Genomic DNA, 15274 nt, shown 5'->3' with positions numbered 1-15274 from the left:
CACACACACACACACACACACACACACACACACACACTCTTTGAACGTATGACCAAGTGCTCTGAACAGTACTGTGAGACGACACTGAGGGGCGCCACTTCCTTAGAGATGATTCAATTTGATTCTGCATGTTAATAATACATTTATGCAGCCAGGAAATGACAGTTTTGAAACTGAAAGGAATTAACAATATAATGTAGTATATTAGAATTTCAAAATAGCAAGTATGCCTTCCAGGCACACTATGTAGAGCAGGGAGACATTTTGAGTGATTAAAATGAAATAAGTTAATAATAAATATCGCTATTTTGGTCGAAACGTTACAACTACTAAAGGTTGTATGGAAAAACAATTCAGCTACTACCACTGTCTGGCAAATGCAATATCTGTACATGTTTATAAGTACTTTACGATGATATCACTCATTTGATGAGAGGCTTCCATCGTGGAAATCATTTCCGTTCTCTTCAGATGCACTCTCTCTTTTCTCAGAATCAATGTGCTTTAATTCTTTCCTCCCCGGGGACTGAGAAACACTCTGCTCCTCGATCTTTATCAGCTTCAGCTTCTTTTTGGGGGGATGTTTTAAGGTCCCCAGTCGCTCTTTCACTTTGTATTCCAGGGTGCTGTGTGGTATGCCATAGATCGTTTGGGCTTTAGACACACTCATTTTCCCCCCCATCACCATGTCGATAGCCTCCTCGAGCAGGTCAGTGTTGTACTGTCGGTATCGCCCACGCTTCTTCCTCGGCTGCTTGTTACTCAGGTCTGACTCTGAATCCAGAGCATAGCTTCCCCGCAAGGCTTTGCGATCGGTGTCCTGAGGCCAGTATTCCTTCTCTGAACCTGAGCTACTAAAACCTCCACTGCTCTTTTTCTGGATCTGCCTCGGTAGAATGGAGCGAAGTGCCTTTCCCAGACTGCTCTCGCAAGCTAATCCTGAATACACAGTGGACAGGGAATCCCAAGATGGGTCTGTCGCCAAAACTCGCACTTGGGGAATCTTGAGGTCGAAAGATGATGACTGGGAAAGTGAGAGGCTGTGGTCCCTGCAGGCCTCCTGGAGGTTTCCTTTCTCATAGGCAAGTGACTTTGACCAAAGTCCAGCAGCTTCCAACAACCTGGGTATGTCTTTAAGGTGCTCACTAGCCTCGCTGTTGGTTTTGAGTTTGAGAAGGGCCCCAAAATGACTTTTGGAATTCCAGGAAGCAGATCCATTTTTGAAAAGGTCAGCAGGTCTGGAGCCGCGGCTGAGAGGTGACTCTGGGTCGCTCTCCAGATCTGGCTCCTCTTTGATGTGCAGCGCGTATGCAAGAGACGAGGAAGGCTTATAACGGGCGGAGTGGCCGATATTCTCCCTCCTCCTCCCATCCTGTAGGCTCTTCATAAACAGCCCGACTTGCCCGTCCGCTCTCAAGGATCGCCTGATTGGATGGAAGGAAATTGGGTGTAAGCAGAGCTTGCACAGTGCCTTTTTCTCTTTTCTAAAGGAGGATGGGTTGGGGAGGGGAGGATGTTGGCCACTCCTTTATTATATGACCTTGCTTTGGTAACATCACTATCTTTTAAAATAGCTGACTGCGAGGTTGTGTATATAGGACTTTTAAGAACAAAAAAGGCTCACGTTTGACAATTTTTTATTGGCTTGCTGGGATGATAGTTTACAAAATCTGCATCAACATAAGAAGTAAGAAACAAAAAAGGGCAAAGAAACAATAAAAACAAAAGCAAAGAAAAAGGCATTTATTGGAGTACATAAAAAGGTCTTGGCTCAAGAAGCAGAGCCAGAAGGAGGCAATATTTGTCATTGCAGTAAGGCAGCTTGGCACGTAGCTGTTAAGCAGGGCACACCAACTATGTCATACAAAATGGCTAATGCAAATAAAGAGCTTGACATTTTGTGTATGACGTTACCAGCGAACAAGCGCAGAAATAAAAGAGTAAGCCAGTAGAGGGTTGTGTGTATCAATGTCAAAGCCTAACTGAAGTGTGATCACATAGAAGGAAAGAAATGCACTATTCATTAGGAAGAAAAATCTATCCGGCAGTTGGATCAAAAATTATCAAAAAGATTATTTAAAAAGGGATGGTATTTATTTTTATACTGCCAGGAATGATCATCACTTTTAGATATTATCAGCTATCAAAGCAGCAGAAGAGGAGCATGCAACACCACTGGTGCTTAATTAATCCATATCAAAATTTAATTATAGGCATATTTAAGGCCAGATGGGTTTAACAGTATCAAGAGGCTTTGCTCTCAAGGAAAACAAAAAAGATCAAAACTACAAAATAAAATGAATTCTATTTAGATACAGATAGTCTCAAATGTTTGGTTCAAGTAAGAACTAGGTAAAATGGAAATGTGTCTACAGAGAATGCAACTTAAATCGGAAACACAGCCCTCTGATTTGGATGGCAACATTAGAGGGTTTGTATATTTTCTAATACTTGGTATGAGTGACTATGCTCATGTTGGCATCATGTTTATCTGAAGTGTGTACGATATGATAACCACTCGCGTTATCAGTATAGTAACAGACGTACAAGCGATGCTTACTATTTGAGATTAAAACCACTGAACGCAATCCTTCCTTTGGGAGAGGAACATGGCAACCACGTCATTGAGAATCAAGAGTCTCTGAGGATTCTGTTTGAATAAAAATCTACTTTCTACTGAATGTATGCAGGAATACAGTCCTCAAGGAGGACTTTTGGGACAAAAGGTGTCGAAAGATGCAATAATAATAGCACGGCTACAAGTCATTTAGTAAATCATCATCATCTTCATCAGGCCGGCCAGACAATAATGATCAAAAACAAGATGGCGCTTTCCCATGTTTCTTTGTGGCGAAAAACACTTCTGTTAGCACAACCTTGTTTGTTTCTGTTCATTTTCATCAAGGCACCAACTGGCTGTTCATTTTATCAAGCCATCAACTGGCCGGGTGATCTCCAATTTCAGGGCTCAAATTTCAGGCCCGCGCATTAATGCCACTGATCATTCCAAATCTATTTTGTGAGTTACCCTAAACTACAATGTAACATATCCTAAAGCGAGAAAGAAAAAGAAAGCCATCTTACCCTTTGAGTGTGGTTGTGGCTGGAGAAAGGCAGGGACTACGAACAGGCAGGCTGCTGCTGCTGCTACAGCGACTCTTTTTGATAGACAAATCAAGAACTCCATCTGTTAAAAAAAGATAGAAAAATAAAATCCATTCAGTTTCAATTAGGTTTAGTCTGGCGTCTTACCAGTGCACTTGTTGCATGAATCAGCTGCCCTGTCACAGATGTGTTTAAGTTCACACTACCTTGTTCACGAGGCACAGCCAGGGGCCTCTTGATGGTGAGGTCAAGGGGAGCATCCTGGTCGGCCATGAGGAGCTTGCTGAGGACGGGGTTCTGGTTGTGTGCAGGCCTGGCAGGGCTGGTAGAGGGAGCAGCCCCTGAGAGCAAGGGCGGGGTCTGCAGGCTTTGGTCAAAGCAAGGCGGGGAATCAGAGCCACTGTCCTGAGGGGGGCTGGTTTTTGAGGTATATTCGGCAGCGAACTGTCGGATCATTCTGTGAAGGATCTCTCGAGCCACTACTGGAATGTGTGGGTCAGAGAAATTTGGCACATCTGAAAGGAAATAGAAGCGACGTAAGATCAAAAGCAAGTTTGGTACCCGGCCTACAAAAAAACACAACAACACATGCTAAAGCAATATTCCAAAGGCCATAAGTGCTGTAGTTGTAGCAATTATAATTCATGCGTAGAACATTAACATTCATAATTAACAATAAAAGCTTAAGTGTCTTGTCTGCAGGCAGGTTCTCATAAGTCATTAGTCATTAGTGTCATAATGCAAAATGCTGTTGCACTAATAAGCCCACTCCCTCACTGAGACATGGAGACTCACCTTTTCTGCTGAGGACTGCATTGAGAAACTCCTCGGCTTGTTTCTCTAGTCTGCTTATTGAGGCGAGATCTTTAACTAGGAGAGGTTTGGGTGCATCTTCAAGCTCCTCGTTGTTTAAGCCAATTAAGTGTTCCTGTAAAATGACAAAACTGTTAGATCAATGGTCTTCAGACTTAAATAGAATACATGTAAACTGAACAATGTATGGGAGATTTTTTTTTAAGTTTGTTTTATTCAGTCCTAACTTTATGTAAGTAATGGCAACAAATTCTGCTATGAAAGGATTAGAGAGCATGGGCACATTTATAGCACTCCTAACATTCATCATCTGCCTTTTTCCCCTTTCTACAACTGAATAAAGTTCTGAAAGACACCAAAATCGAGAAAACAAGAAATCTTACCTTTACTTTGTCTCGTCTCAAACAACAGAAAAGACAATTTTCATCAAATGACCAGTCAGACACTGCTGTAGGCTCAAAGTCTATGGACATAAAACAGAGGACAGGAAATGAAATACAATTGTGTGACAAAATCTCTAAACAATGTGTATTTATAGCCCCTTTAAAGCTCAAACCAATGCCTGTTGAAGTGTTTAGACGCGTTTTAGTGAGACTGACTAAACCAGATTGATTCAGTTCAACATAATTATCAGCAGCAATCATCCCAAACTGCTGTTGTAGAAAGTCTACTTTAGACTTTGACAGTCCTCTCACTGCAAATATAATGAAAACCCAAATAATGTCCACTATTGTCTCACTAACATGTATTGTGAAAATGTCTGTAGGACACTGTAGACTTTTACACTGGCCCCACGCCATCCAAAATACTAACTTTGTAGGAACACAAGGCGTCGTCTCTTCTGCAGCCAGAGGGGCTGTCTGTAGAGTGAATGTAGACGGGTACCAGATGGTACAAAGCAGCAGCATTGTCATAATGACCAGATAAACACATAATGCTTGAGCCACAAAATTCTCATTTATGTCATCCATATGAGCATGGCCACTATTCCTGAAATTGAAAATGGTCTGAGATTCTTACCTTTAAATAATGCGAGGTCTTCTACCAGCTCTGGACCAGACAGACCTTCGAGAATACTCTCAAAACCTGGAAAGACATGAAATTCAATAAATATGCAGCTATATATACACACACACACACACATACACATACATATACTTAAATTATGGCTTCATGCTGAAACCAACAGCAGCAGAATAGAGACGTAAAACAAATCACTGTTGAAGACAACATGTCCACCTAAGAGCCAAAATAAAGTGTTGTAAGTTAGAGCCATTCACCAAGGCTCGTCTCTCCATTTCATCTTGGCAATGTAAGCAAACCACCTGCTTCTATCAAAAAGCATATCATCAGCTTTCATCGCAGGTTTTTACTTCAACAGGAAATGCATGCACTCCATCCTCCTGTTGCCAGGCAACTAAAGCACCTACAGAGTTGGGAGTGACTTCATGCTGCAACGCCGTAAAAGAAACTGCCAGAAACAAGACTGTGGTGTAAAAGTATCCTGTGCACTGTTGCAGATCGGGAATTCTACCAAAAACTAAATCTTCAGCCCACTGAATGAGAGTTTACAGTTAAGCAACTTACAGCCTAAATCACATTTACTATCTCGTGGAATAATCTCATGTGCATCATCGATGAGATCGTGGTATCCTCCAGTCCCAGCTGTTTGAAAGATACAATGTGTTATGCTGCGTAGGACTTTGCTTAACAGTGCATTAACACAGAGTGCAATGTCTGCTCACTGCCGCAGGGTCAGCAGCGTAACCAATCCCAAACCACGACATGCATTAAAACAAGCGCTAAAGAGGTCAGAGGTAACATCTGTCTACAGAAGTGCATCTTGATTGAGCGTTATTCCAAATGTGCTCGGCACTAACAGAACAAAAAAAAGTCATGAATCAAACCACTCGGACTACAGAAAACATAATAGATGAGCTGTTAAAACACTATGCAAAACACACGTGCGTTTGCAGGCATTGAAAATTAAAGCCATAGTCTCATTTAAGCATTTATCAAAAGGATTCTCACAAGTTAAATTAGCCAAATGTGTTGAATTGGTTGTCTACTTACAGTAGGTCTTCACAGATAACAAGTGAACAAAATATATGTGAGCCCTTATCGTCCACTCTCTTCCTAAACTCACAGTGAATTCAATAAAAGCTGTCATCTGTTCAAATGCCCTGGCTCTGCCTCTCTACAAATTCCCACCCACTTTTCAACAGCCAAACATAAAGCGGGTGTGTGTTTGTGTGTGTGTGTGGGGTGGGGTGGGGGGGGGGGGGGGGGGGGCTTGCCTATAGCTGTAGCGCGAGTCTGTTTCTGGGTTAGTGCACAGGACTTCAGCTGAAGCTATCCAATCCTATTTCTGAAATTTTTCAGAGGCAGGGAGAGGAAAAGTAGGTCATCCACTTTCATTTGACAGAACAGCGCCATGACATCAAACTACTCTCCAGGAATTCAGTTTCGGGCATTTAAAAAAAAACTAAAATAAATGCGTCATAATGTAAACCATGACTTTGAGGCAATATTAACACGTTCCTACTGGCAGATCATAGTGTGGCGTAGTGACTTATGAAGGGAACCTCTTCGCACTGAACCTGCAACTTAAATTTAGAAGAGCAAGCTGCCTACATGTGCAAAGTATAAAATATTGATAGCGAGTATAGCTGTCATGCATGCTCTACAAAATAAATGAGCATAACAACTGAATAATGGCCGCAGTTTAAATAAACTATATATGGAATAGAACAACACTGTATTGAGTGTCCTACACTTATTTACACTTTTGGATGCAGAAACAACACTGTACTGTTCAGCTTTTTCAGGTGTGTCTTTCCTCTTTGAAGGAACGTTGAGCAATTAATTAACTGAAGAGGGAATTGGGCAACAAATGAGCTACTACTACACATATCTGCTTTAGTTCTATAGTGATCAGCCCCCAGATACAATACAAGCATGGGGTACAGAGGCACAAATTGATAATGAGAAAAAGAAAAAAGTGGCCCAGTATTATTTGCCAGCGGGCATAACACCTAATTATATCAAAACCTCAGTCAGGACAAAGATATCAGGTTAATAAGGCGAGCATTGCAAAAATGGGAGGGAGTACATCTACAGGCCCAGATTCATTGACAACATGTCGTTGAGCCTAATTAGAAGATTTAGTTTGTTATTCAGAATTATTATTGCATATCTTTCCTTTACTGGGAGAGTTACTCGTTCATGTCAATCATCTTGTTCTATATGAGGAGAATGATGATTCAAAATTCCTTTTAGCTATTTTCAACCCTTGTTGGCTTGTTATATTTAATTTACTCCAAACACATACTGTGGCTTGCCTCCAGGTGATTTATAGCCGAGTGAAGGCTCAGCTCACTGAGCTATGTTGAAATGAAAAATTAAATAGCATGATGGGTCTTTTCTTAAATGACAAATGAAATCAACGTTGTTCTGGAGATGGGCGCAGCAACTTCTTAGCTACAAAATACAAATGAATACTTTAAATGCATTTCCAATTTTAGCCATGAAATTGGGAACAATCAAGAAAACATCCGAATAAGAAATTAAACCGTCCACCATCAATATTATTGCAAATATATTAGTTTATATTTATTGTATAGACATGTTTCAAACCATAACTCAAACATATCTTTTAAGTGCAGTATGAATGTGAAATTCAGTTCTCTTTCCATTCATACGATGCCATTCATTTTTCTCATAACTCTCTTATGCATAGGGACATTATTAAGACTTTTTTTTACTGTACTGAAGCATATTTTTCATGAAGAGAAAATACTGTTTACATACCGACTCTTCAATTTGTCTCGGGGAGGGCTTGGTTACAGATAAAGAAACAAAAGAAGATTGCAATTGTGCTTATGCACATGGCAAACCTCCCATACATTGGGACAGCAGCTTTCAACCAAGCTACAAGTACATAGAAGAGAAATTCCTCTTGGCCAAGTGATATTTTTAGACTGACTTACGCTGCTTAAATTTCAGGCTTAATTTAGGTTCAATTGGATTTTGCAGACCATCAAAACGTCAGATGCTGCTGCACACCGTGGATGGTAAAGACAGTACATACAGCGCACAAAACAGTTGACTTTTTCAGAAACACACTTCTAGTGTGAGCAGCCCGTGCAATCACATATTTTGGAATGCACGCGGACATCCGCAAGAGGGTCCGTACAGGTTCTCTTGGAGTTGAGGTCACATTGATGTCACTCAGCTACAGAAAGCATGAATTAGACTTAAGCCTGCTTATGACCCAGATCTCTAGCCAATCAGAAAAGGGAAGAAAGGAATTATTAGGAGTGTGCCGCACCCTTTCCACCAGCACTTAGAAAAAGAAATCCCACAGATCTACGATCAGCTTAACCTCCTTAAATCCGATTCCTAACCTTAACCTATGCTGTACACGTCACTTTGAACATTGTGCGTGATAAAAACCCTCTTTCTTGCTTATTGCTGCCGCTACGTGTGTTGGAAGTGTAGCCAAAAGGTTCATTTTCAGCCTAAGCACAGATGCACTGAACCCCCTTGTCATTATTGCTAGGACATGTCACAGTGCATTTCCTTCAATATTGTGAGACAAATGAAACTGACAGAAATATGCGACTGAAAACAAACACCGAGAAATTCTAATTTTACGTTTATAAACATGTAACCTAATTTTCCAGTGTCAATGCTTGAAGCAGAATATGAATACCGTTTTCAATACCATACCTAAATTGTAGAAGGAGGACGCCACATTGACGATGTAGTGAAGTTGGCAGAGCCGCTGGATCCGTAACTACATTAAACACCACGGCTGCTGTTAGCCGACATTACTGCATGGTAGGGCTGGGCGATAATTCAATATGATAATCTATCGTCTTTCATTGGAATCGTATTGTGATGAGATCATATATCGTGATGCACAATAACGTCGTCCAAATTGATAATAACAAGCACATACTGACTCGATTTTATCAGAATATTTTGCTCTTAAGTTCTTAATTAAATGAAAAGGACATAAAACCATGTGGTTATTTCATATAGACATTTATCTATTGAATTACTAGAAAACATGCTATATGTCATACACATCATTGAGATATGACGATACCCATACTAGGGTAGAAGATTTTAGCCATATAGTCCAGTCCTACTTCATGGCTTCTGAAGTATCTCACCACTGTCTATTTGCAGTGGAATTTACTTCTGACTTTTTTTTAACCAATGTCTAAATTGTTTGACTAATTTCTAAAAGAATTTGGATTTTCAAAATCTCAAACAACGAGCTTTGTAACATTGTCGTGAATGGACTTTTGCTACCTGGCCACCAGAGGTAATGGGTTCACCTGTCCACTTATAAGTAACACTCCTAAAACCAAGTCAAACACATCACCTGACGAACCACAAGTGTTTTTCCAGCCTCCTACAAACACTTTCTCTCCTGACAATAAACAGAGTCTGTAACCCTGGTGGGCAGCAAGGAGACAGTGTGTGTATATTTCAAAACACGTATATTATGAGGGAAATCAACATGAGTTCCCTCTGTCTATTATTTCTCCCAACCCTTTCAATTAAAATTCTTAACATACGTACGTCATGTTTGGCGTATCACAAAAAACATCAACGTCAAACACTAACATTTAGCCTCATCATCGAGCTGCAGTGCTCTTTCCAGCGGACGACCCACCCATCTCTCTGCCGCTCTCGTGCTGAGAGTGTACAGTGCTGCATCAACCCCCACTCGGCCCATCCCCCACTCTCACTACTGTACACATGCTATCTCAGAAGGAGTGACCACACGCTCGCAGAAAATCAAATCAGTGTGAAGCCTGCTTGCTTAATCCGGCACGTTTGGCTACATCCTTTGGAAATACTAAAGGGAGTGATTGTCTATTACTTACTCTATCATTTAAGAACGCATCATATTTGAAATTTTAAAAATCATACCAATGCTCAGATCGCGATGCTCATAAATGTGCAATTTTGTATGAAGAGGGTCACTGATATCCTTAAGCAATGCTCTATGAAGATGTTATACAGAGCTGGGGGCTGAGGATGAGTTCAGAGATGACAAAGTTGCACAAATTAGTCAACCTACAGTACATGATTATTTTCAACCCGTCACATACAGACCGAGCCTAATGCCTAACCATCGACAAAGTATTCACTGTTGCCTACTATGCTTTCCACAAAAAAAAGGTAGGTCAGCAGACAAGCTTAGCCGTTACATAGGCATGAGCAAAGAAAGGTTTGAAATGTTATTTGGCTGCAACATATTGTGTTCGTTACAAGCAATATACAGTAGCTGGATCACGCTATACAGCAAGCAATGAGGTGGCAGCTTTGAGCAACATCTACAGTGGAGGAAAGGAAAAACCCTCCATGAATACTTCACATGATATGATGCAAACTGACAGTGAAGTGGTGTAATGCTGCACAAAGCATAACTTTGAATAACAAATATGAGACCACTGTGATTTTAGGCAAATGTTTTAAAAAAAAAAAAAAAAAAAAAAAAAAAAAAAAAGGGGTGCATGCACACTCGTACATTCAAGCACACACACATGCATACATACACAATTAAAGACAGTGCATTCCATATGCAAGCTTTCAAGCTGGTGGTCATGTTTCGCAAAATGTCAACAAACCTCTGCCTTTTTTTTTTTTTTGCAAATAAGGAAGAAAAAGCGCATCAGAGCTGGAGCAAAAAATGGGACATGCTAAAGTTTAAATAATAAACAAGACAATCTCCCTGATATAAATATTTGCTTGTAGTTTGTTTGAGCACATACTTAACTCCACTCACCCACATGTCCAATGCAAGCATGAATAACTGGCATTCTCAAATACTAGCTGGTTCTGTTCCAGCACAACTTTTTCCCCAAATCCAGACAGAGCACACATTTTCAGTTGCACAGTTGTCATCTAGGGTCTGGGTGGACCATGAACACATGTATAGGCAAACATACAGACAATTGTTGCTGCTGTTCTATGGGACAATTGCCCTCGTCTTTGCCCTGCAGTTTTACCACTCACATTAAATACACAAAGACAAAATGTCCATTTCAGCGTCAGCAGAGTGGTGGTGGTGGCGTGCAGCCCTCTCCACCAAAAAGCCAAACAAAAGTATGCCCTTGTTGTCATGGACAGAATATGCCATTCTGCAGCGAGCGGACTGATGCTGTTGTCATGCTTTACAGCTATAGCCCAAACACAAGGGACATTTGTCAATCATGAAGGCGTTAACTGACCAACTGAGCAGTCCTGGGTCTGGAGCTAGTGACAAGTCAGAAAACTATTATTCTCTCCCGATTTGCTATTCAATGACGAGCACAAAGCCCACCTAGTAGTGTAGCCTCTTAGCTGGAAGTTTGTTCTGCAATCAGTCCCCACATATCGCTAACAAAGTCAGGTGGTAACAAAGTCACAACAATTATCTGTGCAGTTATAGCTTTACTTTTACTGCTCTATGTATTTTATGAAGTCAGCATCTAACCTGAATAAAACAAGAGCAGAAAAGGTTTAACATGCAACACCACATAACTCTTAACAGGAAATCTTAATAAAATATATAAACTAAATAGATATTCCTGTCAGATTTAGTCTTCCTGCTTCCTGAAACATCACATAACTACTCCATAAACTCATGTCCAGAATTTTGTGCACACACACTGTACAGCCGTGTACATACATTACACATTTTAATAAGACCTATACATAGCGGTCCCTTTAATTGAGATTGATTTAATGTGACATTTTGAGATCAGCAGCGTCAGAAGCAGGGTTATGGCCTTTAAATTAGATATTTTTGGCCTGTGGTTTAAACAATGTTTCAAATTCTGTTTTATATTCTGCCAAAACTCACAAGAAAAAAAACACTGCATGCCTGTTCAGGCATTTAATTACTGCAGTAAAATACTGCATATTACATAACATACCAGAGACCCTTACTAAAAAACATGGACAGTCAATTTATCTGTAGGCGTATAGATTTTTGTCGTTGTAATAGACGTTTGCGTGTTATTTTATACCCATCAGAAAGCAGGCAGCCCTGTGTAAAATGTAAATGGCCCCTTAATAAAGCATGCTGCATTCAATACAGGAAATAAATGAAATATATTTAAACCAGTAATAAAAAAAAAGCTGATTTAATTTGAACATTAGGGTCAACAAGCAACTCTCTGCTCCTCATTTGCGTGATCAATCTGTTTGTGATGATGCTCAGTGTCCACATTGGCTGTTGCTATGTTACCGAGTCAAAAGGAAGAGGTTGGCAAGGCATGGATTTAAAAATGGCCTCTCTCTCTCTCTCTCCCTCTCGCTCCCCCTCTCTCTCCCTCAAGCCCTTCGGTCAAATGGTGAAAACTACTAATGTAAATGTAAGCCATCTCTCTATATGTGTGGAAGAGAATAATGAGAGGGCGAATTATAAAAACGTATCACAGAGAACTTCATATAGTTCATGGGGGGGGTATGTTTTATCAATCGTTTCAGAATAAAAGCCTTTGTCAACAACAGAAATATCTACTATGTTAAAGCAGGAATGTCAAATTGTTGTACTTCACCTGAAGCCGAGCAACACAGCAGTTAAACACGACATATAACCAACACATTCAATAGCCAGCATGTGCACACCAATCATTGGTGAACAAGAGATGTTTAAGAGTGAACTTGCTTGTTTTATCGGGTAACCCAATCAAGTAGTTGGGGAACAAATGTCACCAAGCAAAAAATGTGTCAGCCTGCTGTTTGCACTAGAGGAATATATTTCACACTGGACCAAAGTGGTGGGCCAACCGACAGACACTAAAGCCAAAGTCTTCCTGCCCAAGCCCTTAATGTAGGTTATGCCCTGTCCAGTCCTGCTCCTATTGCTTTAGCTATCCTACTACAAAATTACAGTTTAGCCTAAATCACCACCCTAACACAGTACACACAATATAACGAGCTTTAAGCAACAAAAGCATCAATACTCTTTATTATTTGTTTTGAAAAGGCCTGAGGAACTAACGTTACAGAAGTTTATTATTGTAACGTCGTCGAAAATTGAAACTCCTACAGCAGTGGGGTCTCAGCCACTTCCTCAACGCAATATCGCGCGCTCACGGGAGGTGATTTGAGAAAAACAAGTAAGCTAAATGTTAACAGAAAACACCCACCACGGATATGTGAAGCCCTCCCCCCCATCCAAAATACAGTATCATCTCACGGGAACGCGCATTTGATCAAACGGGGTCTTTTAGCCGACACAGAGACACTCCCTTTAAAACAAGCACGGTGCCCTTTAAACTAACTAACGTTACAACACAAACGTTAAATAACTTAAGTCCGCAGTTCAGATTTAAAACCAATAAAAACAGAAAAGAACCCCTCAAAGTATTGCAACATTGTCACAAAATGCAACATTGTAGCAACTGCTCAGGCTGGCTCGCGTGAGAAGGAAACAGTTGAGGACAAAAAGTCGCTCGGAGATGCCCCGAGAGAGTCCGGTAATCGATGGTTATTTACATCGATAACGGGCCCACAGATATGCAATTTAACCGGTAAAATGGTGTACTGTGTAACTGGTTTCATCCTTACCTACGCAGTGAACGAGTTTGTGTCGCCAAGAGTCAAGTTCCTGCCGAAAGCCGCGCCTGTCGATTGTGCATTGCTGCCTTTTACACTGACTCGCCATTTTCTATCGTTGTTGTCTGGCGGGCACGAGTACGGGAAGAGGAAGCGCTCTGCTATGTGAGCGCGCGCCTCTGTGTCGAAGAGGAAATCACTCCAGAGGGAGATGTAGGTTTTAGTCACACTAACCAAACCAAATAGTGCCATTAAATCAGTAAGTCGGTAATTAAGTAAATGAATATGCGAATACATACATTATATAATAGTAATAATAATAATATGTATATTTAGCCCACCAATATAAACAACAACATTATATTTTCCCTTAATAATCAATATTAATGTGGGGTTGAGGTTGATATCTTTGGTAGTTTGTATCAAATCAAATGTGGCTGAGGTATTTTTCTCTTGAAAGGTCATTACTGTGTAGCACCAACCAGGTAAAGCTGGCAACTGCTCCCAAACCCTTGACCCTCGTGGGGCCCAAAGGCCCCCAGATTTACTAAGTGGGACATATTGGGTAGTTATTGGATAAATTGACTAAAATAAACTGAAATGGTAAGGTCACAAGGCAGATACTGTATTTTTGACCTATATACTTTCGTCATGGTTGATGGCCTTGTATATGTACGACAACTACTCGATGGATTGCCATTGAATTTTGAACACACATTCATGGTCCAAAGAGGATGAAGCCTACTGATTTTATTGGTCCTCTGACTTAACTACTTGATAATTACTTGATAGATTGTCATGACTTGTTGTGCAGGTATTCATGGTTCCCAGATGATGGATCCTAAAAACTCTGATTATCTGGCTTTTTCTAAAGTCGATATACAGTATAAATGCTATCCTGATAAGGCTTTTTTCTGACTTAAGCTAATATTGAATTGTATCGGGGAAAAGCTAATGCCTGCAGTTACCCCGTGAAAAACATTAGCTGAATCCCTACACCAGAGACTGCATATGTATGTAGTGTTTTCTGTGGAATATAATAAAGTAACAATAATAATACTTGTTATTATTGGTAATCTTATTAATAATAGTAGTAGTTTAGTGGTGGTAGTAGTAGCCTAGTATTGGTAATAATAATGTAATGATAACATCTTAATATATAGTTAGTCTGTACTTTGTGTGCTATAGCCAACATATCTCACAACCTAAACTACAATTAAACTGCAGTAGTGTTGAGTGCTTCAAGAAGCTTCAGAAAAATGCCCAAGAGCCTTTTATTAATATGTCTGACACAGTCTCTAAACAGGAGGACACTAGGGCTATCAGAGAAAAGTTTTCAATGAGGGCCAACAACAGTCATGCAATGAAACAGCGCGGCGGTGAGGCTGCAGGGATGCTGTTCTAATGCTACCTTCAAGTGTTGGCGGAATTATTGCAATCCTGGGCTGAGCAGAGCATGAACGTCATGCACGAACAAAAGCAGCATACACACGACCTGAAGAGAGGGATATCTCTCTATAATAGTTGTTTAGTTGAGTCTTTATTGGTCAGAGAGCATACAAGGCAAATCAAAGTAGGACTATACTTAATATAATTATATAGAAAGACTTTTTTTCGTGTAGTTACTATGACACAACAATTTGTAAAATAAAACAACGGTCACCTAACGCTTTTACTGCAGATTTTCTTATTTTGTGACTTACCTAATGCATGTGAAGCCTCTCTCTAGACTCTTGAGCTCGGATTTAGGAGCTTACGAGGACCACCTGAATGCGGCATACGTTTC

The 15274-nt window shown here is 40.4% G+C and overlaps 2 protein-coding genes across 4 annotated transcripts in view; both read right to left on the bottom strand.

Moving 5' to 3' along the window:
- The window catches only part of LOC116400961 (proteoglycan 4), a 25931-nt gene extending 12296 nt beyond the window's left edge, over positions 1 to 13635 (bottom strand). Inside the window, exons 1-6 of one of the 3 annotated variants that reach the window (XM_031879097.1) lie at positions 13501 to 13635; positions 4939 to 5004; positions 4302 to 4381; positions 3901 to 4033; positions 3312 to 3620; positions 3085 to 3187 (exon numbers count right to left, since the gene is read on the bottom strand). In XM_031879097.1, the coding sequence (XP_031734957.1) occupies positions 3085 to 3187; positions 3312 to 3620; positions 3901 to 4033; positions 4302 to 4381; positions 4939 to 5004; positions 13501 to 13597 (788 nt within the window). In that variant the 5' untranslated portion in view covers positions 13598 to 13635. The other 2 variants (XM_031879106.1, XM_031879088.1) reach the window with 2 other exon arrangements.
- Positions 166 to 3078, bottom strand: LOC116400995 (ligand-dependent corepressor-like). Its single transcript, XM_031879158.1, has one exon. It carries the CDS (start codon positions 1385 to 1387, stop codon positions 419 to 421), a length of 969 nt encoding a protein of 322 aa, XP_031735018.1. The 5' UTR covers positions 1388 to 3078; the 3' UTR covers positions 166 to 418.
- Positions 13636 to 15274: the final 1639 nt, after the last annotated feature.

Source organism: Anarrhichthys ocellatus, unplaced genomic scaffold (assembly GCF_004355925.1).
Source record: "Anarrhichthys ocellatus isolate YVR2014 unplaced genomic scaffold, GSC_Weel_1.0 scaffold3, whole genome shotgun sequence".
In the NCBI taxonomy this organism is placed as follows: Eukaryota; Metazoa; Chordata; class Actinopteri; order Perciformes; family Anarhichadidae; genus Anarrhichthys; species Anarrhichthys ocellatus.
This window is presented reverse-complemented; position numbering and strand designations above follow the sequence as displayed.

Excerpts from the sequence above, each read along its gene's own strand:
- LOC116400995 (XM_031879158.1), bottom strand. The coding sequence starts at position 1,387 with ATGAAGAGCCTACAGGATGGGAGGAGGAGGGAGAATATCGGCCACTCC.